At 47.0% G+C, this 26,324-nt stretch overlaps 1 protein-coding gene across 1 annotated transcript in view; it reads left to right on the top strand.

Annotated features, from left to right (window-relative positions):
• PTPRA (protein tyrosine phosphatase receptor type A) overlaps window positions 1–23,763 on the top strand; it is a 184,764-nt gene extending 161,001 nt beyond the window's left edge. The window contains exons 11-22 of the mRNA XM_082671561.1: window positions 2,576–2,673; window positions 3,989–4,108; window positions 4,909–5,075; window positions 5,589–5,724; window positions 6,426–6,575; window positions 7,738–7,831; window positions 8,150–8,226; window positions 8,667–8,801; window positions 17,145–17,270; window positions 17,350–17,501; window positions 22,330–22,465; window positions 23,126–23,763. Of these exons, the coding sequence (XP_082527687.1) occupies window positions 2,576–2,673; window positions 3,989–4,108; window positions 4,909–5,075; window positions 5,589–5,724; window positions 6,426–6,575; window positions 7,738–7,831; window positions 8,150–8,226; window positions 8,667–8,801; window positions 17,145–17,270; window positions 17,350–17,501; window positions 22,330–22,465; window positions 23,126–23,200 (1,466 nt within the window). The 3' untranslated portion in view covers window positions 23,201–23,763. The remainder of the gene's footprint in view (window positions 1–2,575; window positions 2,674–3,988; window positions 4,109–4,908; window positions 5,076–5,588; window positions 5,725–6,425; window positions 6,576–7,737; window positions 7,832–8,149; window positions 8,227–8,666; window positions 8,802–17,144; window positions 17,271–17,349; window positions 17,502–22,329; window positions 22,466–23,125) is intronic.
• Window positions 23,764–26,324: the final 2,561 nt, after the last annotated feature.

Raw genomic sequence — 26,324 nt, 5'->3', positions numbered from 1 at the left:
CTCCCACCAGGACCTGGCCCTTGCCTAACTGGACCCCACTTTCCCTCCCTCTGTAGCCATCTGTCAGTTCAGGTCCACCCTTCAAGGCCCACCTCAGCTACCACCTACTCAGTGATGATTTTGGCACCAACAACCACATATAATCTCATCCTCTCTTTGTTTGTCATGGGGCCTTGTTGATGCTAAAATAGTTCTTAAATTAAGTTCACCTTTGATTTCCCTGTTAGCCTTTTCTCAGACTCCCTCCCTCTTGAACTTCTCCACAGTACTTCACACTCCTTGAAACCCTCCTGTTATTTCCTGCCATTCAGTTCTCTTGATTTTTCTCACTTTTCAAAATATTGTTTCTCTAGCTCTTATTCTTCTTTCTGCCCCTTAAGTATAGTTTCTCTTCAATACTGTGGATGACTACTTCCCTTGAAACTCCATTCTTGTCTTTCATGGCACATTTCTGTCCATCCTTCTGCCTCCTGGGCTTTTTGTTCTGTCTGAACTTGAATAATGCTTGAAGATCCCCAGCGTTCTGTGTTTGACCCCTTCTTTGCTCCTCCCCCTCTGTATCCTCTTTGAGAGACCTCATCTAATACCCACCTCTGTTTGACTGGCTGCTGCCTCTCTTGAGCTCCAGAGCCACATTTTTTTGTTCTCTTCCGCTTGAATACCCCCACAGACTCTAGATTCAACATCAGGAACTGAAACGTGACTCTTCCTCGCCCCAAAGCTGCTTTTTCTCCTCTGTTCTTAAGAGACTGGAATGTAATCTATATTCATGGTGACTGGAATGTAATCTACCTAATCAACCAAACCAGATTTGGGGTCATCCAGATCTCCTACCTGTCCCTTGCTTTACATATGACTAGTCCTCTTGTTTCTCTCTCCAAAATCTGCCTTCTCTGACACACTTCCTTACTCTCATCTCTTCTTCCAGCTCTGTTGCAGCAGCCTACTGACTGATCCCTCTGGATCCTAGCTTTGCTCCTTGGATTCCTTCCACCAGAATGGCCTTTCTTAATGCAAAATTTTTGTCAGCCTCTCATGAAAATCCTAGAATGATTTTTCATTATCTGTAAAACAAGCCTTCCTTAGCCTGGCCTCCATCCCTTTAGATCCTGGTACCTCACCTATCTTTCTAGCTTCATCTTCTACCTTCTACACACCCTACACAGTGACCTCACTGAACTCCTTACAGTCCCTGGATGTCTCATGCTCTTACTTGCTGCTAGCCCCCTGCACCTCTGCCTGGAGTACCTCTTCTCCCTATGCCTCCTTTCTAGACTCCCATCTACTTTATCTGTCCTAACATATGGCTCAAATGTCATCTCCTCCAGGAGATATTTCCTGACCTTGCCAGGCAGTGAAATAATTCCACCTCTGTACATCTTTCCGCTATGTGTCCACTTCTGTCATTATTTGTTTTTCTTTTTAATATTTTTCTTTTTACCAAAGGGAATACAAATTTTAAGAAAGTCAAAAGGTATTACAAGGTCTATAAAAACAAAGTTCTCCCCCCTTTCGTCTAAACTTTTTTAGTCTAAAGCAGCCATTTTTATCTGTTGGCTTTTTCTTATTATAGATAACTTATTTAATCCTCTTACAAACTACCTCACACTCAGACAGAGTGTGTCCCTTTTCCCCATTCCCCATGTCCCTTTTCCCCATTCTCCTAGTGGAGTTAAATCACAATTTGTGGTGAAGATAATACTTGTTATTTACATTCTTATTACTATGCCAATATTATTCACAGCTTAAGCACATAATATTATATAATTTTTTGGTACAGTTTTTGGTTTCCCTCTTTCCCAAGAGTTAATAATTGCCTTTTTTCCTTATTCACTTAGTTCTTTATATACCTAGCACTGATTTTTTTTCTTTTAAACTCTTTGCTAGAAGTATATATTTCCTCTCAGTACCCTCAGATACATGAGGTTTAATTTTTTTAGTTTAATTTTTTATCTTGGGGTCCTTCTAGAACCTTTTTCCTTCAGTTCCATTCTGGATTGATCTAGCCTCTGGCAGAGAAATTATCCTGAGCCTTCCCTTTACCAACACCCTGGAAATTCTGTTAGTCTCTCTCCTGTGTTAGATCCCACTTTTTTCCTATTCTTTGTGCCCTTCTAGTGACTTTCTGGAAAAGGCTGTGTGGGATGTAAATTTTAAATTTCAGCCTAAGCAATTTACCCAACCTCTCTGGTTAATGACACCCACCTCAGAGCATGGTAAGAAGGAGTAAATGAGATATAAAGCACATAGCTCACTATCTCGCCCATAACATAGGTATTCTGTAGGGGTCGTGATTTCTAATCCTCAACTATAGCATCCTTGGGAAACATTGTTCATGTGTTCTCTTTTTATTTTAAGAACCTCACATCCCCACTTCACTCCCTAGTGAAGTGCCTGGCACATACATGGTGGATACACAGGAAATGTTCAGTTAGTAGGTAGGTGGATGGGTAGATGGATGATATATTTAGCTGGGGGCATGTGGGCACAGGCTTCCAAAAGTCAGGAATGAACGTTCCCAGTTTCCCAGCATCTTTCTTCCTCTTGGTGTGTGTTCTCATCTTTGCTACTATAGGACCAAAAGAAGAAACGGTGAATGATTTCTGGAGGATGATCTGGGAACAAAACACAGCCACCATTGTCATGGTGACCAATCTGAAGGAGAGAAAGGAGGTGAGTGGAGAAATTAGATAGAATGGCCCCTGATACAGGCATGACCAACAGAGGGACTGCTTTGCTGGAGTTCTGTGTTTGAGCCTAGGCTTTCCACCCTTTGTGGCTTCTGTGCCTGTCATTCATCCAGACAGGACCCAGGCCAATGTGCCTACTACACTTTCCTGTGGCCTGGAAGCCTCCGATGAACTCAGAGGTATACCTAGGGCACACCCTGTGTTGGTGACCAAACAGCTCACCTAAGATCCAAAACATCATGGAAGAAAGACTTGGGCCATTAGACAAGGAAAAGTCACAGTGGGGCTTTTCTCCCCTGGCTTCTCTAGTCCCTCACTCCCCTGGTTTTTTTGTTTTTGTTTTTGTTTTGTTCCTCCTCCTGAGATAGCAGAGGGAGCCGTATGAACTGAGACCCTGCAGGGCACAAGGAAATGTGAGCCCCTGAACTGATCCTTCAGGCAGCCTTCTGACTGGTTCTTTTCTTTCTGTGACTGCCAAGTCCATGCCTGGTCAGCTCCATCACTGGGCCACAGCCAACACCAGTCCTGAGTCCTGGATCAGGCCCCAGAGAGGAATCCCAATTCGGGATAGTCTCTCTCCAGGATGGCCCTAGAGTCAACCTGATACCCACACTGGGCTGTTGGATGTATTGATTGGCTTAGGAGGGATAGCTTTAGGGCTGGGCTTTAGGTTCATTTTCTCCAACCCTACCTCTGGCTCTTGGGAGCTGTCCAAGGCCTAGTCAACCAGAGAAGGCCTTGGGCCTCTCGTGGCAGGTTTTACAGTCTGCATCAATCCACCCTGGTGAACTCCCTCATAGCAGGTTGCTCATTCCAGGGGATCAGACAGACTTACCCCTAGAGCATGACCTAGGATATTGTGGAAGTACAGATTTTGTAGGTAAAATGGCTTCCGATTTGCCCTGAACTGAGAGACTAGAGGTGGGAAAGAGTGAGAAGTATAGGGCTGCTGGGGCTCTGCATAAGTTAAGAGATTGTGCTAAACAGGATAGAAGCTGAGGAACTTAAAAAAAGAACAGTTAGGGAGTTCCTTGGTGGCCTGGTGGTTAGGATTCTGGGCACTGCTGTGGCCTGGGTTCAGTCTCTGGTCAGGGAGCTGAGATCCTGCAAGCCGCATGGCATGGCAAAAAAAAAGGAACAGTTAAATAAGTCTGTAGCTGACTGAGGTGAGAGAAGAGGCCATAGGGCTTTCTGAGGATTTTAGTCTGGGCTTTTGTGGTCCTTTTCTTTAGGGCCCTTTGCACCTGTTGTGGGCGGGAGGTCTCAGGTCAGGGGGGTGCATGTCTGTTTCTTTCCAGTGTAAGTGCGCCCAGTACTGGCCAGACCAAGGCTGCTGGACCTATGGGAATATCCGTGTGTCAGTAGAGGATGTGACCGTACTGGTGGACTACACAGTGCGGAAGTTCTGCATTCAACAGGTACTGTCTCCTACCTCCTTTCTTGGTTCTCATTTAGAATCTGCTGACCATTAAGAGGGCAGAACAGGCCGAGTCATCCCCATCTTACTCAGAGTGGTCAGGAATTGCTGAGTGTGCAAAATGTTCGAACTCTGAAATCAGAGTTCTGGGCTCCCAGGGGATTTTTCTTTTTTTTTTTTTCTTGTTTTTTTCTTTCCGTCAAAGCTAAGGGGGGAACATTTTCATGACTTCATGGCTGGGAGAAAAAGTATTACTGAGATGGAGTTTGGTCATCTTAGGTATGAACCAAGTGCATCAGGAGGTATTGCACCAGTATCTTCTGGTACTTGACTTACCTCTCCTCCTTTCTTACCCCAAAGGCTTCTGACATCAAGGATGTGGTGGGCCCTGCTCCTGACCCTCCAGGGTGACCCTGGAGGCTTGAGCAAAGGTTGCCTTTAGCTGAGGGCACTGTGGTGCTATGAAAAGAGGGCTTACCAAGACTCAGGAGACCTGCATTTTAGTTCTGACCTTGCCTTTTACTAATCCTGGGACCTAGACCAGGTCATTTAACTTTTCTGAGTTTCACATTTCACATCTGTAGGCTGTGAGTAATAGTAACAACCTGCCTACCCCATGGGGTTTCTGGGAAGGTTCTCTGTCCATGGTTAAAACTTGCTTGGGAAGTTTAATCCTCTCACTTTCCCATTGTCAGTGATAGCCACAGCTGGCCCTGGCCCCTAAGCCTCACCCTCCTTCCCCTGGTGCTGCCCTACCCCAGGGTATCAGGGCCAACACACAGGGATCTCTTCAATTCACAGGTGGGCGACGTGACCAACAGAAAGCCACAGCGCCTCATCACTCAGTTCCACTTTACCAGCTGGCCAGACTTTGGGGTGCCTTTCACCCCAATTGGTATGCTCAAGTTCCTCAAGAAGGTGAAGGCCTGTAACCCGCAGTATGCAGGGGCCATTGTGGTACACTGCAGGTCAGTGTGGCCTGACCCTTGGCTCCCCACTCATGTCACATTCTGCTCCCATGCTGAGAGCAGGGAAGGCACAGGAGCCCTGGCTGAGGAGGCTGGCACAGAGCAGATGAGCTCTTGGGGCGCCAGGGCAGCATCCAGAGAGACTCCTCAAGAAAACTAGGTGCTGGGTGGGAAAGCACTTGAGGAAAGAGGGAAGGGCAATCCTCCAAGATTGGGGGTGGGGTGACCACTGCTATGAAGCCAAGAAGCTAGGTTGAGTGCTGCCTTGTGTACTTGGAATCTTCAGACCATTCTAAGTGTCAGGGTTCTCTGGTCCTGATAACTAGAGGTAGGGAGTTCAGGGTACAGTGGAGTTGTTGGCTCCGTGAGAGTCCATACAGAATTAGCTCTACCCCATACAGAATTAGAATTTAAAGCCTTGAAGAAAGAGCCCTACCCTATGCTGCCCCCTCCCTGGGTGTTCCCACAAGACATGCTAGCCATCCCAGTAATACTCCTGCTCTCTGGCTACAGTGCGGGTGTAGGGCGTACAGGAACCTTTGTCGTCATTGATGCCATGCTGGACATGATGCATACAGAGCGGAAGGTGGACGTTTATGGCTTTGTAAGCCGGATCCGGGCACAGCGCTGCCAGATGGTGCAAACAGACGTGAGTGGTTTGTGGGTAGGGGGCATTCCAGGACCAAAACATTCCAGGACCAAAACAGCCTCATGGATTACTCAGCCTCCCAGGTTATTGTAAATGGTCATCATACAGTGTGATGAAGGGCGCTTATAAATTACGTATTAAAAGAACTATGGAGCACAGAGGAGGCTGTGCCTAGGGGAATCTGGAAGGTGGGGCAGATGTCATTTGCACTAGACTGTAAGGATATGGAACAGGTCCTGAGGGAAGTAGGTATGTGGGCAGCCAAGGGAGCCATTGCCACAGAGTTGTGATGCAGCTTAGCCAGGTCCAGGAGCAGCAGTGAGATCAGCTCTGTGGTTAGGGCATGGAGTTCAAAGGGCACAGCACTGGGAGGGGAGGGGGGCTGGCACAGGTTTTGTGTGTCACCAGAATTTGACAACCCCTCAGTCTATCTAGTCTGTGCTCTCTGAATGAGCAGGAGTTGGAATTGTCCTTCTCTCCAGGAGGGTACCAGAATAGGACCCTCCCTCCCAAGTTTAAGCACCCCCAGAGGGACTCATGCCTTTTGAGTCCTGCCTCCCTGAATTGGGACAAGAGTGAATCATTTTATCTCTGCTAGGATTGAAGAAGTGGACTGAAGTGAAATGGGAGTGGGAGGGAGTGCTCTGGCACCACCAGGACCATGTGTATAACTGGGAACTCGGGCATCATCTGCATTTCAGATGCAGTACGTCTTCATATACCAAGCCCTTCTGGAGCATTATCTCTATGGAGATACAGAACTGGAAGTCACCTCTCTAGAAACACATCTGCAAAAAATTTACAACAAAATCCCAGGGTCCAGCAACAATGGATTAGAGGAGGAGTTTAAGGTAAGTTGGAGCTGAGCTCTTTCAGGATGAAGGATCTATGTGACCTACAGAATACAGGATGCTTGACTCCTTGTGGATTTACCAACAAATGGTTAATCCCCTTGCAAAGCATGTGGGTGGTTAAGGAGGTGGGTCTCTGGCCCTTTACTCATACCCTAGTCATTCTCAACCCATCCTGCATGTTAGAGTCACTTGGGTTGTGTTTAGGGGGGAAAAAAAACAAAAACAGGCAATGGTATTTTTTTTAAGTCCCCCAGCTCCCCCTCCCAGGTAATTATAATGTACAGCAAGAGCAAACATTCTCTGCAAAGTAAATATTTTTGGCTTTGCATGCCATACGGTCTCTATTTGCAACTACTTAGCACTGCTGTTATAGCACAAAAGCAGCCATAAACACCCCATAAGCAAATGAGCATGGCAGTGTTTCCGTAAAACCTCATTTGCAATCAGCAGACCAGATTGGCTCATGGACCGTAGATTGCTGACCCCTGCTGTATGCCATTAGACAGTGGTTCTCAACTCACCTAAGGGACATGTCACACTCTCATCAATAAAAGTGCTCCCAGAAGCAAGAGATTCTGGATTGGGATGGGGAAGACCAGCTGCCTTAAAGCACTCCTGAAGCTATAATGTACACATGAATTACCTCGGGATCCTATTATGATGCAGGTTCTGTTTCAGCTGGTCTGAGTTGGGGCCTGAGATTCTGCATATATAACAAGACGAGGCTGATGCTGGTTTATGGGCTACACTTTGAGTAGCAAAAATCAAGAAGGAACCTTGGAATAAGGAGAAGGGAGCATATATATTTGAATAAGGTTTTCTAAAGAATCTAAGACAGCCTCTGGGAGTAGAACAGCAGGGAGAGAGGGAGAAAGGGCACATTGTCTCCTATAAGAGTAGATTACTTGTTCCAGGATCATAAAATTTCAGTCTAAGGGAATCACAGGAACCGGGAAAACAGTGTTTCCCAAACACTCTTGGCTTATTAAAGACAGAAAAACAGTGTTCTGATAAGAACATGTGAAAATGTTGGAGGTCAGGGCTCTGCTGAAAAGAGCAGTATGCCAGTGTGCCCTGGATGCAGGTCCAGTGACAGACATAATCTTGTCAAGTCCAGTTACTGAGATCAGTAATGCTTCCCCTCCCCTTCCCAATTCAGAAATTAACATCAATCAAAATCCAGAATGACAAGATGCGGACCGGAAACCTTCCAGCCAACATGAAGAAGAACCGGGTTTTACAGATCATTCCATGTAAGAGCCCTTTCCCCACCCAAAGCCTTAATGCCCCATCCCCCTTTCCCTTCACCCTTTGAACTTCTTGGGTACTAGTTAATGATCAGCTTGGAGACAAGAATTATGGCATTGTCTCTTATTGTTCCCAGTTCTTCAGTGGCTTCTGGAAAGAGCATGAAGCCCAAAGGTTTTCTGCCTCCTGGGCTAGGAACAGGCATGTTGTTGCCCAGCTGGAATTATATCTTCTCAGAGCTGAGGTTGGGGGGGATAGATGGAAAGAGAGGGAGAAGACGACAGGTGATGCTGGGGAGCCACAGGCTGCTGTCCTTCTTGCAGATGAATTCAACAGAGTGATCATTCCAGTTAAGAGGGGTGAGGAGAACACAGACTACGTGAACGCATCCTTCATTGATGTAAGTGGTGGCTGTGTCCCCGGAGCTCCCAACACTCCATGGAGATTCAGCTGGGCCTTGCAGTGCTCCCCTCCCAATGCTTGGAAGGGTGGTCTTTGAGTCAGTCATCAAATACAGAACTGATACCCTTCCTGTACACTAGGTCTGTCAGGGCCCCAGTTTGGAAGGGAAAGTTCACAGCACAGACCAAAGGCTAAAAACACTAACCTCTGGTCCTTCCCATTCCTGCTGTCTCCATCCTAGCCCCAGCCCCCACTTCCCTCATCTTCTTACAAAGAGACCAGCATGCCAGCCAGGGTTTGGTCCTTGGCCAGAGGGGAGCTCTGCCTGGGATGTGTTTGTCTCCAGGCAGCCCCTGTCCCATCCCAGTGGCCTGTCTTCTCCACTAGCCCCTCCCTGATCAAACCATTTCACTCCTGCCATTGACCTGGATTGTATAGGGCTACCGGCAGAAGGACTCCTACATCGCCAGCCAGGGCCCTCTTCTCCACACAATTGAGGACTTCTGGCGAATGATCTGGGAGTGGAAATCCTGCTCTATCGTGATGCTAACAGAACTGGAGGAGAGAGGCCAGGTGAGCTCAGAAAGGTCCTGGGCTGTAGGAGACAAGAGACACATGAAAAAAAGCGGGGGTGCGGGGGTGGTGCTAAGAGGGTATTTGGACTTTTTCTTTGACTTAAACTAATCAAAGAGCCATTGCCCAGCTGCTTGGTATCTGAATAGTCAGCTTCTCTCAGGACTGGTCAGAGCCTCCATTCGGTTCCCAGACAGTTCACACCCTCTCATTTCTCTCCTGAATACGGTCTCCCCAAGCCTAGCTTTGTGCACACCCTCTGCACCCCACCTCCACGGGCAGGGCAGAACTAGTGAGAGGAGGGATACAGAGCCAGACTGAGGCTCCGACATGGAGCTTGTGTGAGTGTCTCTAAGGAGAGAGTGCCTTCCAAGCCAGAGAAATTAACTAGAAGACTGGTGGGAAGATGGGTCACTTCTTTGCTGACTAAACAAAAGAAAACAATAGAATTTGAGAAATAACTTTTGTTAACATTCAATAACAAGGAAATCTTCTAAAGAAAAAAGCCCTTGAGAATTGTCAGCGTACTCAGAATATAAAGGGACCTTAGAGGCCCCCTAGGCCAGCTCCCATTCAGTGTAGGAAATCTCTTAACACTATTTCTGGATCAGAACCTTGCAGCCTCTACTGAGCATTTTAAATCTCAGCGGTCACTCTTTCTCTGCCCACCTCCCACCCCACCCCTCTCAGTATTACTTGTGGCTCAGTCTGTGTTCAGATAGTGCTTATTATCTTCAGACTCTTTCTGCTGTGGTGCACAGTGTAGTAAATGGGTGCTTCATGATGCCTGGTGCGCAGCTTAACAGGGGTCAGAATCGAGAGAAAGAGCGGGAGAGGCTAGCAAGGGCCCAGGGGAAAAGGTCCTTCTAAGCCATAGTGAAGAGTTTGAATTTTGTAAAGCAGTTGAAGAACTCTTGACAATATCAGATTTGTAGTTTTTTTAAAATCCATCTGGCTATGGTGAGGAGGACAGATTAGAAATGAGCAGGCAAGCCAGAAGCAGAGAGGAAACTGCAGCAGTAATGCTGGTGGCCTGGACTCAGCAGGGGTGGTGAGAAGGGATCTGCCCCAAGAGATGGTGCAGAGGTGGGGTGGACTGGACTGGGGGAAGCGGGGAGAGGAAGAATTAAATACGTTTTTTACATTGGTTTTTCCAAGCCACATCTTTCCCATTCTGTACTTGGGCAGTTTGTTTATTTTAACCTTGATACAGCCTTGATATTTGCTCACCCTGATGTACTGTTACGTCAAGATTTTTTTCAGATTTAATCGTTTAACTCATTAGTTGTTCTTCTCGGATTTGTATCATGTATCTAATCAACAGACATACATTATAGGTCTTCACCTATCATTAATAACAGTACTGATGAGGTGAGAGATTTGGAGGAAGCGTACACCTGAGTGACAAAGTTGTCACTTTGTCACCCCCAGTTGGGGGATGAGCTACTTTGTTATCAGGAATTAGGTGCATGTCTCTTGACCGTCTCTGATAAGCTGTGATGGAACGTACATATAGACCAGGGACCTACATGAGGTTCCCTCCACACTTCCACCCTCTGGATCTATGGTGGGCAGGTCCAAAGAGCAGGCAGAAAAAGCTGGAATGGCGAGCACATTCTCAGTCCACTGCCCTGTAATAAAAAGCAGCCCAGTGAATACCTCAGACTCTGTCTAGTCAGATTGTCAGGCTTTTCCATCCTTGAAGTAGACCTAGTGAGAGTACAGGGCAGAAGGGCAGGAAGCATTTCTCACCTGTAGAGGTGGGGAGAGAGAGGACACGTACACACAAGTTTTCCTGCCTGTTGGCCAGGCCTGCAGTCAGTTGGATGAGGCCCATTCCCCTCTACCTACTAACACTGTGCCTATGCTTCTGTCTTAGGACCAGTGAAACAGAAGCTTCTGAAGTGGAACAGAACAGGTTATAGTAACATTCTTTACCAGCCTCACGGGCCTCTAAGATAAAATTTTACTTTCTGTTCCACCTCCCATTCATCTTATCAAGTGTAGCTCCCAGAGATATTAACACAGTAAGCCTAAGTGAGACAATGAAGGGTGTCTCCATTTATACATTCTGACACCACTCCCTACCCCCAATTTAAATTCCAAGAAAAAGTCTGATCCAAAAATGTAAATTCTGTATACATTAAAATTCCAAAGGAATTAAAACCTAAAATTCTCTTCTCCCTGGTTTATTTTTCTGCACCATTTAAACCGGGGGGTGCACCAAGAGGCTTGGTAAGGCCTGAGTTCCTCTCATCAGCTGCAGCTTGATGCATCCACCATCATCATCAGAGTGGGCAGAGCAGCTCTAGCAGTTTCTGCATGGTGTCACCTCAACCCAAGGCCACATTCTACTTCTCCAGAGAGACAATAAAACATGATAGACCCTTGTTAGACCCTTGCCCACAAAGCTCTGTATCACCATCACTGTTTTCAGCCCCAGACCATAGCAAGAAACTTAGTGCTATCTAGGGGAAAGAGGGGTAAACAAAGACAGCAAGAGAAAAGACTGAAAAGCTTCTCTGTTTCAGCTTCTTTAGGGATACCAATATCTAGAGTCCATAACCTGAAAATATAAATATTAGATTAAACCCCAGTTCCCAAGCATTCTTCTACTAGACTTGAACACCAACTCCTCATCTCCGATCACCCACAGATGACTCCAACACCTGGCTTGCTGCCCCTTTTTTGATTCCTATTTCTGTTTCTATTCTTGGAAGCAAAAGTATGTATGTGGGTGATCCATCTACTCTTGTCTTTCAGCTTCTCAGCCTCCTTAGCCATCCAGTTCCATGGTCAAACCACAACCTTGTCATCCCCCCATATCTGCACTGCCTTTGGAATATCAACATTAGGCATCCCGCCCTGTTTACCATCTCCTGTCCTTTCACCTCACTACTTCTCTTTTCTTACTCCAGTAATTCTTTGTCCTCATCAGGTCCTTAGAGCCATTGGCTTCTCCATTTTTCAATCTCAATCACCCCAGTAATGTCCCCACCTTCCTTCTTACTCTGTTAAGAGTTTTTGTGACTTGACATGATTATAATCCCTCCCTTCTTAACATGCACTATTCCCTCATGGTCTCTTACTTTCATGGCAAGGTCTCTACCCTATTAAACTCAATTATATGCCTGCATCTGGTATCAAACATTACTGGGAGAAAACGCAAAATGGTGCTGCGTGGTCTCACATTGAATTCGTGACCACAAATCTAATATGGGTAATTAGTGTCACCTACCAATCCTACTTCCCTTCCTTCTCTTTCCTCAGACCTTCAACATTCCCTCTTGCCTATCCCATCACACTCACACCTTATCTTTTGATCTCATTCTTCTCCAAGAAAGCAGACAAGAATGCTCTCATCTTCTTACCCCCAAGCAGCCAGCCTGGGGCTGGATGAATCTGTATCCATTCGTCCATTCTCTTGTCTTCTCTCTGGTTGCAGTAGAAAAGTGTTCCTACATTTCTCAGTCCAACTATCCACTGTGCCCTGATCCCTTCCTCTCCTGTCTTCTCAAGAATGTTGCTGCTCTCATTATCTTCTCTCACCTCCATCCGTAAATAGTTCCCCTCTCTCCTCTATACTCTTATCAGCCTATTGTTACTTTCCTATCTTTAAAAAACAAAGATCTCCTAACCCCACATTTCCTTCCATGTGCCATCCCATTTCTCTCTACCCCTTCCTAGCAAAACTCCTTTAAAAAGCGTTGGCTTTCTCCCCTCACATTCTCTCATCCTGTTCCTTCTAGCCTTGACTCCTTGGACTACTTCAGTCAAGATCACCGGTGACCGCCGTCTGCCCAATGCAAAAGTTATTTCTCTTTTCTTGTCTTTCTTGTACCTTTGTAGCAGTGTGTGAAACCGTCAACACACACTTCTTCCTCCCCAAGACATTTTCTTCCCTTGACTTCCATGATGTCACCCCCTCCCCGCTCACTGGCCTGGCAACTCCTTTGTTATTTCTTTTGTGACCTCCTCCTCCTCTGCATGACCTCTAATCATTGGAGTGTCCAACACTCAGGTCTTAACCCACTTTTGTTCTCTTTTGATACACTATTCCTTGAGGATCTCATCCAACTCTGTGGCTTTAAATACTATATGTCAGGGACTCTCACATCTATGTCTCTAGCCCAGTTACCCCCCACCTTCCCAGTTGTGGACCGGTGTATCCACATAGCTACTTGATATCTTCTCATGGATGTCTGTTAAGAATCTCAAACTTCATATGGCCCAAATAAAATTTGGTTTCCTCCTTTCCCTCATACTGGTTCATCCCACCCTACCCATCTCAGTAAATTGTACCACCTTCCACCCAGATGCTCGTATCAGAAGTCTAGGAGTTACCTTTATTCCTCTCCTTTTCTCACTCTCCACAGCCAGTCTGTCACTGAGTCCTGATGTATGCTGAGCATATCCACTTCTCTTCAGTGTAACTCCTGTCACCCGCATGCAAACCATCATCTCTCACCTGCATCACTGAAGTAGTCTGGCAGCCAGTCTGCCTGCTTCCATTCCCATCCCCTTTTAGCCACTTCTCTACATGGAGGCCAGTGATCCTTTTGAAAATATAAATCTAATTATATCACTCCTTGTCTTAAAATCCTCTTTGGGCTTCCTCATCTTGAGGGAAAATCTACCCATGCATTCAAAATTTAGGGCTTTCCTGGTGGCGCGGTGGTTGAGAGTCCGCCTGCCGATGCAGGGGACACGGGTTCGTGCCCCGGTCTGGGAAGATCCCACATGCCGCGGAGTGGCTGCGCCCGTGAGCCATGGCTGCTGAGCCTGCGCATCCGGAGCCTGTGCTCCGCAACAGGAGAGGCCACAACAGTGAGAGGCCCGCGTACCGAAAAAAAAAAGAAAAAAACAACAAAATTTAGAAACCTTTTCCTGTTAATATCCAGTCCCAAGACTTGAATTGGGTCCTTCTTCCTCTCCTGTTTCTATTGCTTATTTTAAGTCTCCTAGTTTCCATTTTCCCTCATCCCCATCTGCCCTCCACATACAGAGTGGAGCATAGATTCTGAGATGAGCCACAGCCTCTACTCCCTGAGGGTTGTGTCGCACATTTGTCACAGCCTTGCATTCCCCACAGGCCTAGTCTCCAGCTCTGTGCTCTCACGTCTCCATCCTCAGCAGGATACCAAGGCATTTTTAGCCCTGGGCGACAGTGGGTACAGCCACTGCTGGCCCCTGCTCTGGATTCTGTTACAGCTCTTTTTGCCATATCCCTCCCCACAGCCATGAGAGGCACCTCAGGAGTCAAGTCCCATTTAAGCCCAACCTGATTTTTCTGTTTGTGTTGTTGGGCCCACACAGAGGGCTAAATTAAATAAGCCTTCACCTGGCTGAGTAGGGTAATTTCCTGCCGTCGGTCCAACATCTGCGATCATCTTATGTGGCTTCTCTTTATTTCATGTAGTCCCTTAAATCCTATCCCCATAAGTTTACCAGGCTTGCTTTCTCTCAGCACACCATACCTGCTTCCCTACAATAGCTGTGTCACCTTGAAATGTACCCTACAACAGCACTGATCTAACTTCTTGGTCCTACCACAGGTAATCATTTTGGCTGGTTAGGCAGCCAGAGCAGACATGCTTTCACTGTTGACCAACTCCTTGTCCAGAGTTTGAAGAGGGGATTTTTTTTTTTTTTTTGCCAAACCGCGTGGCTTGCGGGATCTCAGTTCCCGACCAGGAATCAAACCCATGCCCCCTGCAGTAGGAGTGCAGAGTCCCAGCCACTGGACCACTGGGGAATTCCCTAAAGAGGGGAATCTTTTTTTTTTTTTTAATTTGTCTTTATTCTATTTACTTTTTATTTTTGGCTGCGTTGGGTCTTCTGTGCTGTGCGCTGGCTTTCTCTAGTTGTGGTGAGCGAGGGCTACTCTTGCGGTGCGCGGGCTTCTCATTGCAGTGGCTTCTCTTGTTGCGGAGCACAGGCTCTAGACGCACGGGCTTCAGTAGTTGTGGCACGCAGGCTCAGTAGTTGTGGCGCACGGGCTTAGTTGCTCTGCGGCATGTGGGATCTTCCCGGAACAGGGATTGAACCCGTGTCCACTGCATTGGCAGGCGGATTCTTAACTACTGCACCACCAGGGAAGCCAAGAGGGGACTCTTAATGGTTCAACTCTGCATCCCTGGGAGTCCTCCTTGCAATCTGCCCCTTGTCTTCTCTGTTATGCCTCTTTTCCTAAACTAAGGAGATCTAAAATGTCTGAAGGCTGTTAAGTGTGGGACCATTAATATTTCCTTTTCTTGCCATAGTGTGATTCTAGCTCCTACATGCTGTTGCTGTAAAGCTCTTTGTATCTTAGCAGTTCTAATGGTTTTAAAGCCCCAGTCTTTAGTTCTGACTGATAAAACTGCATAAAGGCAGTGTTGGGAAGGAACTGTGGTAACAAAACTCACTTCACCCACCAAACCCTGAAAACCAATGTAGTCTCTGTTTAAGATGAGCCTTAATTAGATTTTTCTAAAGCTGTTCTGGTTGAAGAGAGGGCCCAGAGCTCTGACCCTCAGGGTATCCCCAGGGCTCCTAGTGGGCACACATTGAAAAGCAGTGGTCTGTGACATTTCCTTGATCTACCACTTTAATAATCCCGTATTTTAAAATGAGCTCAGTGTCATTTATAAAGGGGGTAATGAATGATCACACATGAAAAGCAAGAAAAGTCATTAAAAGGGACTTATAATACTGATTTTATTTGGACTGAGAGACTATCAGTGATTTTTATTTTTGTATTTAATTTCCCCAAATCTTTTCTAATGAACATAGAGTACATTTATGGTTGAGTATATTTATTTATTTATTTATTTATATTTTTGGCTGCATCAGGTCTTCATTTCTGCGCATGGGCTTTCTCTCTAGTTGCGGCAAGCAGGGGCTACTCTTTGTTGCAGTGTGCGGGCTTCTCGTTGTGGTGGCTTCTCTTGTTGCGGAGCGTGGGCTCTAGGTGCGCGGGCTTCAGTAGTTGTGGCTCACGGGCTCTAGAGCGCAGGCTCAGTAGTTGTGGCGCACAGGCTTAGTTGCTCCGCGGCATGTGGGACCTTCCCAGACCAGGGCTCGAACCCGTGTCCCCTGCATTGGCAGGCAGATTCTTAACCACTGCACCACCAGGGAAGTCCCATATGGTTGAGTGTCTTTAAATTGCCAACAGTGAAGTATCTAAGATCTCCCCTAAAATGATCTAAAGAAAGGACAGCATAACCGTATTTTGTTTTGTTTATGTATTTATACCCTGGCTTGTTCTGCAGACATTAAACACATTCATTTACCAGATACTTACTGAGAGCCTACCAGATGCAGGCAGTGTGCAAGGTGCTGGGAAAACAAAGATGAAAAGAGGCAGCCCCTGCCCGCAAGGAGCTGTAGAAGGAACTGAGCCAGGTGCAAGCAGAGACAACAGTAAACCATCTTGTGCTCACTAATAAGGGCAAAAACACAAGAGCTAGCAACTATAAGGTGCCACTGCAGATTAAAGAGTTAAAGAGGAGGGACTTCCCTGGTGGCGCAGTGGTTAAGAATCCGCCTGCCAATGCAGCGGACACGGGTTCAAGTCCTGGTCTGGGAAGATCCCACATGCCGTGGAGCAACTAAGCCCCTGCACCACAACTACTGAGCCTGTTCTCTAGAGCCAGTGAGCCACAACTACTGAGCCCTGCGTGCCACAACTACTGAAGCCTTCGCACCTAGAGCCCATGCTCCACAACAAGAGAAACCCACGCACTGCAACAAAGACCCAATGCAGCCAAAAATAAAATTAATTAATTAAAACAAACAGAAAAAAAGAAGTTACACATTTTTTTTAAAAAAAGTGTTAAAGAGGAAAGGAATGAAAGCATACTGTGGACTGGGCTTTGGTGAAGCACCATGGCTGGGTGAGAATGTAATTGGGTTCAGTTTTTCTGGATTAGCAGTCTGATATACATAAGTAACTACAAATGTGGGAACACCTCAAAGGAGCAGAGAAAAAGGAATTGGAACAAAGACACTGATTCCTCCTCTCACTCCACCCTGCCATTGAGTGTTAGATGCAGCTATGAGCTGATGGTCAGAGTTCTTCACAGACCCTGTCAGTGTTGCAAATTAGACTATAAATAATAACAAAAGGTTAAGTGATTAGTGGACTTAAGTTGTTAAATATGGATGTCCTGCTGAGGATCAGAAGTTAAACTGGACTGATGTTAAGTAGTAGAAGGACCCTCTGAGTTTTTGATACCTTGGGGAAGAAGTGTGTCGGTGTAAGAAGTGGCTGTGTTGAAAGGAGCAGTCTACTCACAGGGCAGCCCTGCTTTTACCACACATGGTATTCTGAGCCCCTCACCTCTCCCATTTGTCCCCCAGGAGAAGTGTGCCCAGTACTGGCCCTCTGATGGACTGGTGTCCTATGGAGACATCACAGTGGAGCTGAAGAAGGAGGAGGAATGTGAGAGCTATACCGTCAGAGACCTCCTGGTCACCAACACCAGGGTAAGATGCCTGGTGGGTGGCCTTCTCTCACAGGGAAAGCAGGGTTGCACCTACCTCTCTGATCCTCCTTCCTCCAAAGGAGAACAAGAGCCGGCAGATCCGGCAGTTCCACTTCCATGGCTGGCCTGAAGTGGGCATCCCCAGTGATGGAAAGGGCATGATCAGCATCATTGCAGCCGTGCAGAAGCAGCAGCAGCAGTCAGGGAACCACCCCATCACCGTGCACTGCAGGTATGCCCACCCCAACCCTCAGGGGGAAGAGAGAGAAAGGCATGGGAGGCAGGCAGAGGGGTGTGATGGGAGCCTGTATCAGACAGTGAGGAAAGCCAGACAAGAGTGGGATGTTGGCGAGCACGTGGCAATCAAGTTTAATGACCAGGACAGGCCCAGATGATAAGAACTTCATACTTTAAGTGCTAGGGAACAGCAGTCCCTAATGTTAAGATATTGGCCAGGGGAGGTGATGCAGAAGGGGAACAGCAGGGGAGACTGACAGTGGAGAAGACCAGTTGGGCAACATGGGAATGAGGGCTGTTTCCCTAAGAAACACAGGAAAAGAGAAAAGGGCAACTATTTTGAAAACAGTTAGAAGAAAAATGAACAAGACTATAAACATAGCTGTGAAAAAGAGGAGTCTCCTAAGTTCGAGGCTGGGTAATGGCTGGTGTCACTGACAGAAGGAAGATAGCAAGGGGACCCATGGGGCAGTGGGTGGATTTTGTTTGGGGCACATTGTATGAGATTGCATTTTAGAAAAAATTTTACCTTGAGTTTGTATTGCTTTTATAATTGGGGGAGGGAATCTCTTTTAAAAGGGAAGGAAGAATATATTTTAAATTCCTACAAATTGGTTTTGAAGATAGAAAAATGAGCAAAGGAACTTCTAGAAATGTATCTAGTAAATGTTCTTCAAATGGTCAAAATGAAATATGTAATTACAAGAATCGAAGTACCGTTTATAATAGTAAAAGATGGTAGGGACTTCCTTGGCGGTCCAGTGGTTAAGACTCTGGGCTTCCACTGCAGGGGGCATGGGTTCAATCCCTGGTTGGGGAACTAAGATCTGGCATGACATGTGGTGCAGCCAAAAAAAATTGAAAAAAAGATGGTAAATAATCTAAGCATATATTAATAGGGGACTGGTTCAGTAAGCTCTGATATATCTCATACTACAGAGCTTCAGATAATTAATTAGAAATCTGTTTATGTACTGGTATTCAGTAATCCTCAAGATTTATTGCTTAGTGAGAAAAGCAGTGGGAGACAGGGAAAGAATATGTTCATGTCGGTATATGCATAAATTATCTCTAGAAGGACACACAAGGACCTGATGACGTTGGTTGTTTCCCAGGAAGAAACTAAAAGGATGAAGAAGTAGAGTAGGAAGGAGACTTTCCACTGTTTCTGACCTTTTTGAAATTTGAACTATGCTAATTTGTTACCCGTACAAAAATAACTCATTTGAAAAAATGTTTTTAAGAAGAAAAAGTGGCAAAGTCCATCATCTAATACAAGTGTACAGTAAACATGAAAAGATGCTAATCCTTATTAGCAATATGAGAAATGGGGATGAAAACAGTACAACATGGCTTTTTGTCCATTGGATTGGCAAATTAAAAGGATTCCTTGAACTACAAAAATAAACACTTCCTTGCCCACACTTTTAAATCTCCCATGCTGCTCTCTCCCTTAGTCACCCTCTCTTGACAAACCCCAGATTCTCTAGCTACCCTGCACCATGCAGCTGAATATGGCTAAAGGAAAGCACCATGTTACAAGCCTCATTTTACATTTCTGATGACTTCATTGTTGGCGATTAGTACTGCCCTGCAGTCCTTCTGCATCTCCCACTGTTCTAGACCAGGGCTAAGCAAACTAGGGCCCAGTGCCAGAGCTGGCCTGCCACATGGTTTTGTGGGGCCTGCAAGGTAAGACTTGTGTTTACATTAAAAAAAATTTTTTTAATCAAAAGAAGAATATTTCATAACGTGAAAATTACATGAAATTTACATTTGTGTTCATACATAAGGTTTTATTGGAACACGGCTATGCTTATATATTATCTGTGGCTGCTGTCCTGCTCCAGCAGCAGTATTGAGACCATTCGTGTTACTCTTACTACCTCACACTGCTGCTCAGCACACAAGAAGCACAGTTGTGCAGTTGTAACTTGACTTTCTCTCTTCCCAGCAAAACCTAAGATACTTACTATTTGGCCCTTTATAGAAAAGCCTGCCAGCCTTTGTCCTGGATGATCATTTCATCCTCCTCTCAAACCTCAAACCTCCAGTACCTCTCCCATCCTCATATTTAAGAAATGACCATGTTTTCTATTTGCCTAGGAAAAAAAGAAGCAATCAGAGAATTTCCACTTGCTCTTAACCACCACAGCTCCCCATCTACCTGCATTAGTGCTGTGGACCCTGCATCCCTCCTGTTCAGTGGATGAGTTGTCTGAACTCTCTCTGAAGTCAGCTACATTAGTCCTCTATTGCTGTGTAATAATATTACCACACACTTAGCATCTCAAAACAACACACATTTATCTTGCAGTCTTTGTGGTTAGGAATCTGAGCACATCTTAGCTGAGTCCTGTGCTTCAGGGTCTCAAAAGGCTGCAGTCAAGGTGTTGACCAGATGGGCTGTGGTCCCATCTGAGGCTTGCCTGGGGAAGGATCCACTCTGAGCTCACTTGGTTGTTGGTAGCATTCAGTTCCTTGTGAAATTTTGTATTTTGAAGTTCCTTGCCACGTGGTGGACCTTCCCAGCATGGGTGCTTGCTTCTTCCAAACCAACAAAGGAGAGAGTATTTCCTTACAAGACAGACATTATGATCCACGTAACATAATCACATACATGTAATTGTATACGCTCCATCACCCTTGCTACATTCTGTTGGTTAGAAGTACATCACAAGTCCTGCCCACACTCAAGGGGAGGGGAATCACACAAGTATGTGAACACCAGGAGGCAGGGATCTTGGGAGTCAAGCTAAAGTCTGCCACACCCACCCTCCACTTGGATACCAATTCCATCCTCTTTTGTCTCTTCAGGGACCTGACTTCACTATCCTACATCATCAGGTTTTCTTCTGGATACCTACTGTCTTCATAAAAATGTGCTATAATTTCTCCCATTTTAATATTTTTTAAAAACTTTTGCCTCCAGTTCCCCTCCAGCTATCCTCTATTTCTCTGTTTTCCTTAATTGTAAAATTCCTCAAAATATTTGTTCATACTAACTCTCCAGTTCCTCTCCTCCCAGCCTCTCTTGAGCCCATTTCAGTTAACCCCCCACATACTCCCTTGCAACTGCCCTGTGAGGGCCGCCTGTGACCTTCACATTGCTGAGTCCAGTGATCACTTCCTAATCTCATTATCCTTGACTTTCATCAGCATTAGACACAGTTGGTCATTTGGTTCTCTGTGGAATGCTTTTAGCATAGCTTCTCTCCAGGGTTTTTGTCCTCATTGGCTGTTCCTTCTCTGTCTCCTTTGCTAATTCCTCCCCATCTGTGGTCAAGGGCCAAGTCCTTGGACCTCTGTCAACTGACAGTCATTCTCCTAGGTGAACTCATCCAATCTCCTGGCTTTAATACCAACTCCCAAATCTTTATCACCAGTTCCCCTAAACTCCAGATTTATATATCCAGTTACCTACTCAACATTTCCACTTGGGCCTCTTCAGTTTTAAAGGGTTATTTCAGAACTCCCTATCTTTCTTTCCAAGCCTGCTGTTTCACAGCCTTCCCCACATCAAGAAGTGGTATTTCACTTAACTCAGATAAGAAGCCTGGAACAATTCGTTTTCTCACACATGTACATTTGTTCTACCTGCAAAATAATTTCAGAATCAAGTGTTTATCACTCCCCCCACCATGGCCCTCTGTCCAAGCCACCATGCCCTCTCCTCAGTAACTATACTGGCCTCACTGGTTTCCCTGCTCCCACCCTTCCTCCTGTAGTTTGTTCTCAACACAGCAGCGTGAGAGCTCCTTCTAAAACTTCAGTCAGACCACATCACTCCTTTACTCAGAATCCAGACACTGGCTCACGAGGTACAACATGTCTGAGGGCTCCTTGCTCAGGCTAGGCAGGGAGTGAACCGGGGCTCTAGCCTTCTCCCTGAGGGCCCTGACCTTATCCCGCCCACTTCCCTCCCTCCCTCAGATGCAGCTACAGTGGCTTCAGCACCTAGACACACTCCTGTGTCATTCCTGAGATGCTCATTTCCAAGGGCCTTGTCCTCACCTTCTCAGGGTCTCTGCTCACATTCCCTGACCACCCTGTTCACAATAGCACTTCCCACACTGACTAGAACTGCTGTTCTCTTTTTCCTGCTCATACTGCATATCTTATTGTCTGGGGGTACTGCCACCCACCTCAGCCCCTACCACACAGCAGGCACTCAGTAAGGGTCTGGTGATGACACATTGAACAGGTGGACAGTGTCAAGGTGAGAGTCTGGATTCCTGGGATTTCGGAAGAAAATGAGCAGCATGGAAAAGCATCAGCAACCATATACCAGTGCAGAGGGGCAGGAAAGAGGGGGCCAGAACTCTTGACATGAATGAGCAGCAGGCCAGGGCCCCGCAGGGCTGTTTTTGTTTTTTGTGTGTTTTGTTTGTTTGTTGGCTGCGCCACGCAGCATGTGGGATCTTAGTTCCTCAACCAGGGATCGAACCCGTGCCCTTGGCATTGGTAGTGCGGGGTCCTAACCACTGGACCGCCAGGGGATTCCCCCCACCCCCACCCTAACCCCAGCTTGTTTGTAGGTGGACAGCGAAGCCTCAGTGCTGGGGGTGGGGGTGAGGTTCTTCACCACTGCCCAATGAGTGAGCCCCTCAGCAAGCAGAATGGGTCGTACAAGAAGGGCAGCAGGGGTGCACCCGCCTCCCCAGAGCTGTGTGAGCTCCTGTGCCCACCCCAGCAGTTTCACTGGATGACTGACCTTCCCAGGAGCACCAGCCTCGGCCTTTATCTGCTCATTGTCATTGTCACTCGCCTTCTTGGCACAGGGAGTCATTGCAGGTGTGATAAGTGTATCTGCTTTGTTACAGTGCGGGGGCAGGACGGACAGGGACCTTCTGTGCCCTAAGCACAGTCCTGGAACGGGTGAAAGCAGAGGGGATTTTGGATGTCTTCCAGACCGTCAAGAGCCTGCGGCTGCAGAGGCCACACATGGTCCAGACACTGGTATGCTGCCCTGCGTATTTATCCATGCCACCACACCATCTGCAGCTCCTCTGCCAAAGCCAGCTCAGGGGGGAGGCTCTTTTGAGGGGCCCATCTGATAGTCAGAAGACTGTGTAACCACAGACTCATCCTTCCTCAAGGTGCCTCAGGCAAACAGAATGAGCTTTGGGAGGCAGGAGAGCAGTGGGGGCATAGCCTAGCCCCACACCAGTAAGAGATGGAAGTGGCCTCTGTGAAGGCTACAAGAGGGTGCCCAGGTGCTCCATGAGGCTCTTCACTTCTCCATGGGTCCAAGGTGGGGAAGACTCAGAAGTACCTCCTCTCCTCTCCTCAGGCTCCCTTTCAGCAGGTCTCCTGACAGTCTAGATGACCAGTAACCACTGAGTGTGTGGACAGACTTGAGCTCGTGTCTGACCTCTGCAGGCCTAGGAGTGCCATCTGCATGTCTAGTCACTTCTATCTGTAGAAGATAGCTGCACTCAGCCCAGAGGGGAATGCTGTCAGAACTCTGGCAGGCAGCTCAGGGCTCAGGTGGAAATCCAAAAACATTCATCTCCTGTGAATTTTCCATTTTTTAAAAAATGGGTTTGTCAGGAGCTGCAGGTACATTTTTCTCTTCTGTAACTACCCTGGCCTTTTCCCCCACCTTTCACTCTGCAGGAACAGTATGAGTTCTGCTACAAGGTGGTGCAGGAATATATTGATGCATTCTCAGATTACGCCAACTTCAAGTGAGAAGCGATGAGGCCCCGTGGACAGGAGAATTGCCTTTAATATTTTGTAATATTCTGTTTTGTTAATATACCCAAAATTGTGTATATATCTTACAACTGTTTTAGAAATTGGTACATAGGCTTCTATTACCTATTAGGTGGAGATTTTATATGTAAATGTGTTAGCACTGATAGTCCTTTTTCCAATGTTTTATTGGGGAATTAAATAGTGTGATGTTTGGATTGATATCATGAAATCCTCTGCCTGGAAATTGGGCTCTATTGTTCTTTGGTTTATACATCTTTTCCTAAAGAAGAAACACAAAACTCATTCCAGGTAGCTAGGCATTAACTAAGAAAAAAAGCACAAAGTTATCAGAGCTCTTGAGGAAATTGGTTGTCCCAGTGCCCCCAGTTCAGACTGCTCTCCCCTCCCTGCTCTGTAAATAATCTCTCCCCTTTCCACCCTTGCCCACGTTCTCGTACCGCCTACATCCCACCATGGCGAGTAGAGGGACCAGAGTGTTATCTCTGGCACCACACTAGGGATTATCAGGTAATAAAAGCTTTGACTCCCTGAGGAAACGTCTCTCCCTTTGTCTGGGTTGGGGCAGTCATACCAGGGCTGGGGTTCTCCTGGGCCACTCCCGTCCCTGCCGTTACTGTTCTGTCTTAGCTGGCTGCAGAGAGGGCACAGTCTCCCTAGCTCCTTCTTTCCAACAAACACAGCCCCTCTAGCCCTTAGGTAGTTATCAGGACTATTCTTTCACTCCCAGCATATCTTTGGTGCAGTGGTCCTAGCCAGCCTTGCTCCCTGGGGAAGATGGCCAGGGTCCTCACTGCTTCCCTAAGTACAGAGGCATGGAGGAGAGAGGGGTGGCTTGGCTTTCGGGTTTGAGTCAGTTTGACCTCTCCAGTCCTTGGTGCTTTGCTGCAAAACTATCTGGATCATGTCGCTCTGTCCAGAGCAAGTGTTTATATCTACATTTATTGTGTTAAACCGCTTCCATTTCCTTTCATATCTGTCCTCATTTCCAGGACTTTTATGTGGAAGTGCCTCAGATCCAGAGGCCAGGATGGTGGGAGTCTTAGATCCCAACTCGAATTTGAGCCTAACATGTTAGACAAAGTGTCTTAAATAAGGTGGATGTTCATTTATGTTTCATGTTAACAGTCTGCCCAGTCCAGAGACCCAGTATCCTCCATCTCATGGTCCCAGTGTCCCTTAGGATGTTGTTCTCATCCTCATGGTTGAGGTCGCTGTCTTTTCCCATGGAGAAGCAAAAAGAGCATGGGCAAACAAATTCATTTTTAAAGACATGAAGCAAAAGTTGCACTTTTCACTTCCACTCATACCCCATTGGCTAAAACCTAGTCATAAGACCACACTGAGCTACAAAGTGTGCTGGGAAATGTGGTCTTTAGTTGAGGGCACAGCTGGGAAGGTGTGTCTGTTCATGGCCTCCTTTCTTCATGATCAGCCCAACACAGGAACAGGAGAGGAAACCGGTTGCCATGACTGTCAGTTCAGGGCTGAGAGAACCTTGCAGCCCTTGGGGCCTTTCTTAAGGATCAGGGGCCAGGGGCACCTCGGGGCTGTCAGGAGTGAGAGGTGGCACCCCTGTCTGGCCCATGGAGGAATGCACAGAGATCACCACTGCCGTGCTTGCTGGAGGAGGTAGGACTTGAACTGGACCTGCAGGATATTGGAAGTTTAGATGAGCGAAAGGAGGAAAGATCAGCGGAGCAGCATCACAGAGGGCCTCAGATTCCAGGGAAGCAAAGACGCAGTGGCTCCAAGATAGAAGCCAAGTTCTGCACCACATATTCAGGGTGTATGCACGAAGCCCGGGTGCCACGACAGACCACCTTCTGGAAGGTTGCAAGGGGTGAAGTCGTGTAAGTCAGTAGGTGTACTGTGGTCCTTCTGTAGGAACCAAGGAACTGTAAGGGGCGATAAACTCAAAAAGTCAGTAGGTTTAAAAGAAGCATGGATAAATTAAGCAAAGACAGAATCTAAAGAATTTCGGGTGAGGGCTGCCATGCTTGGGAAGGAAACCCTGTCTCTTTGCAAGCTACCTATTGGCGCCTCTGTGTAACCATGTCCAGGCAGATGGAGGAGGGCAAGCCTTGGGTCAGCAAGCCGTGCAACGAACATATCCCCTGGTTGCTAAACAGACATCTTCAAGCAGGAATTACCCCAGCTCTTTGCTCCCTTCTCTCCCTCAGCTTATAGGTATGGCTCATCACTCCCTCTTCACCTCTTTCTTTTCCTGTATTATTCAGAGCTTACATGGTGTCAAGCGACATAGGCTCAAAGGGAAGTGTGTTGAAGCTCACGTGGCACAATTGTGTGGGAAGGGCAGAGGAGATTGCTTCATCTAGTGCCCACTCCTCAGTCAGTCAGCTGTGACTGTGCCCACTGCACACCCAAACTTCTGGGGCCTGCCACACTTGCAGAGACCTCACTTCATCAAATTGTCTCTGTCCTGGGTTTTCCTTCATCCTCTACCCCCACCTGCCCAATATGCTCATCTTTCATTTAAAAGAAGAGAAAAAAAGCACTTCCCCCATGCCTAAGTTCTTCCATTCCCGCATATTCCTTCCTTACCCTTTCATCCTCAGTGCTGAGCCCGAGGGATCCACTGTCTCCCTGTCCACTGGCACCCGCTTGGTGTAATGACTGCCTCCTGACTTTTATCCTCACTCTGTAGCTTTTCCTCCACAGCCCCCTTCCTCAGAGGTCAGGCATTCCTGCAGTCTGTGTGGTGTGGACCCTCAGCCCTCCTCCAGCCCTGAGCTCCTGGTCCACACACCCCACTTCCTACTGTGACTCCACAGAGTGGCCCAGAGGCACCAGTCTCAGGCTCCACACACCCAGCAGTTTGCCCAGTCTCTAAAGCCCACTGCCCTTTCGTGCAGCCTCCAGCATTCTCTGCCCCCACCCACCCCGTCCCAGCCCTACTCCCACTGAGCACCAAACCCACAGGCCTGCCCCCCCCCACAGATCCCCCCCGTAGTTCCTGTGTTAGCTCTTCTCCATTTTGTCTCTTACCCTAGAGCACCCACTGCAGCCCTATTGCCGAGACTAGCTAACTCTCCATCCTTCACCCAGACCACCTGCTCAGGGGGTGTGCCCCTCTGTG

This window comes from Grampus griseus (genome assembly GCF_964374135.1).
Source record: "Grampus griseus genome assembly, chromosome: 14".
In the NCBI taxonomy this organism is placed as follows: Eukaryota; Metazoa; Chordata; class Mammalia; order Artiodactyla; family Delphinidae; genus Grampus; species Grampus griseus.
This window is presented reverse-complemented; position numbering and strand designations above follow the sequence as displayed.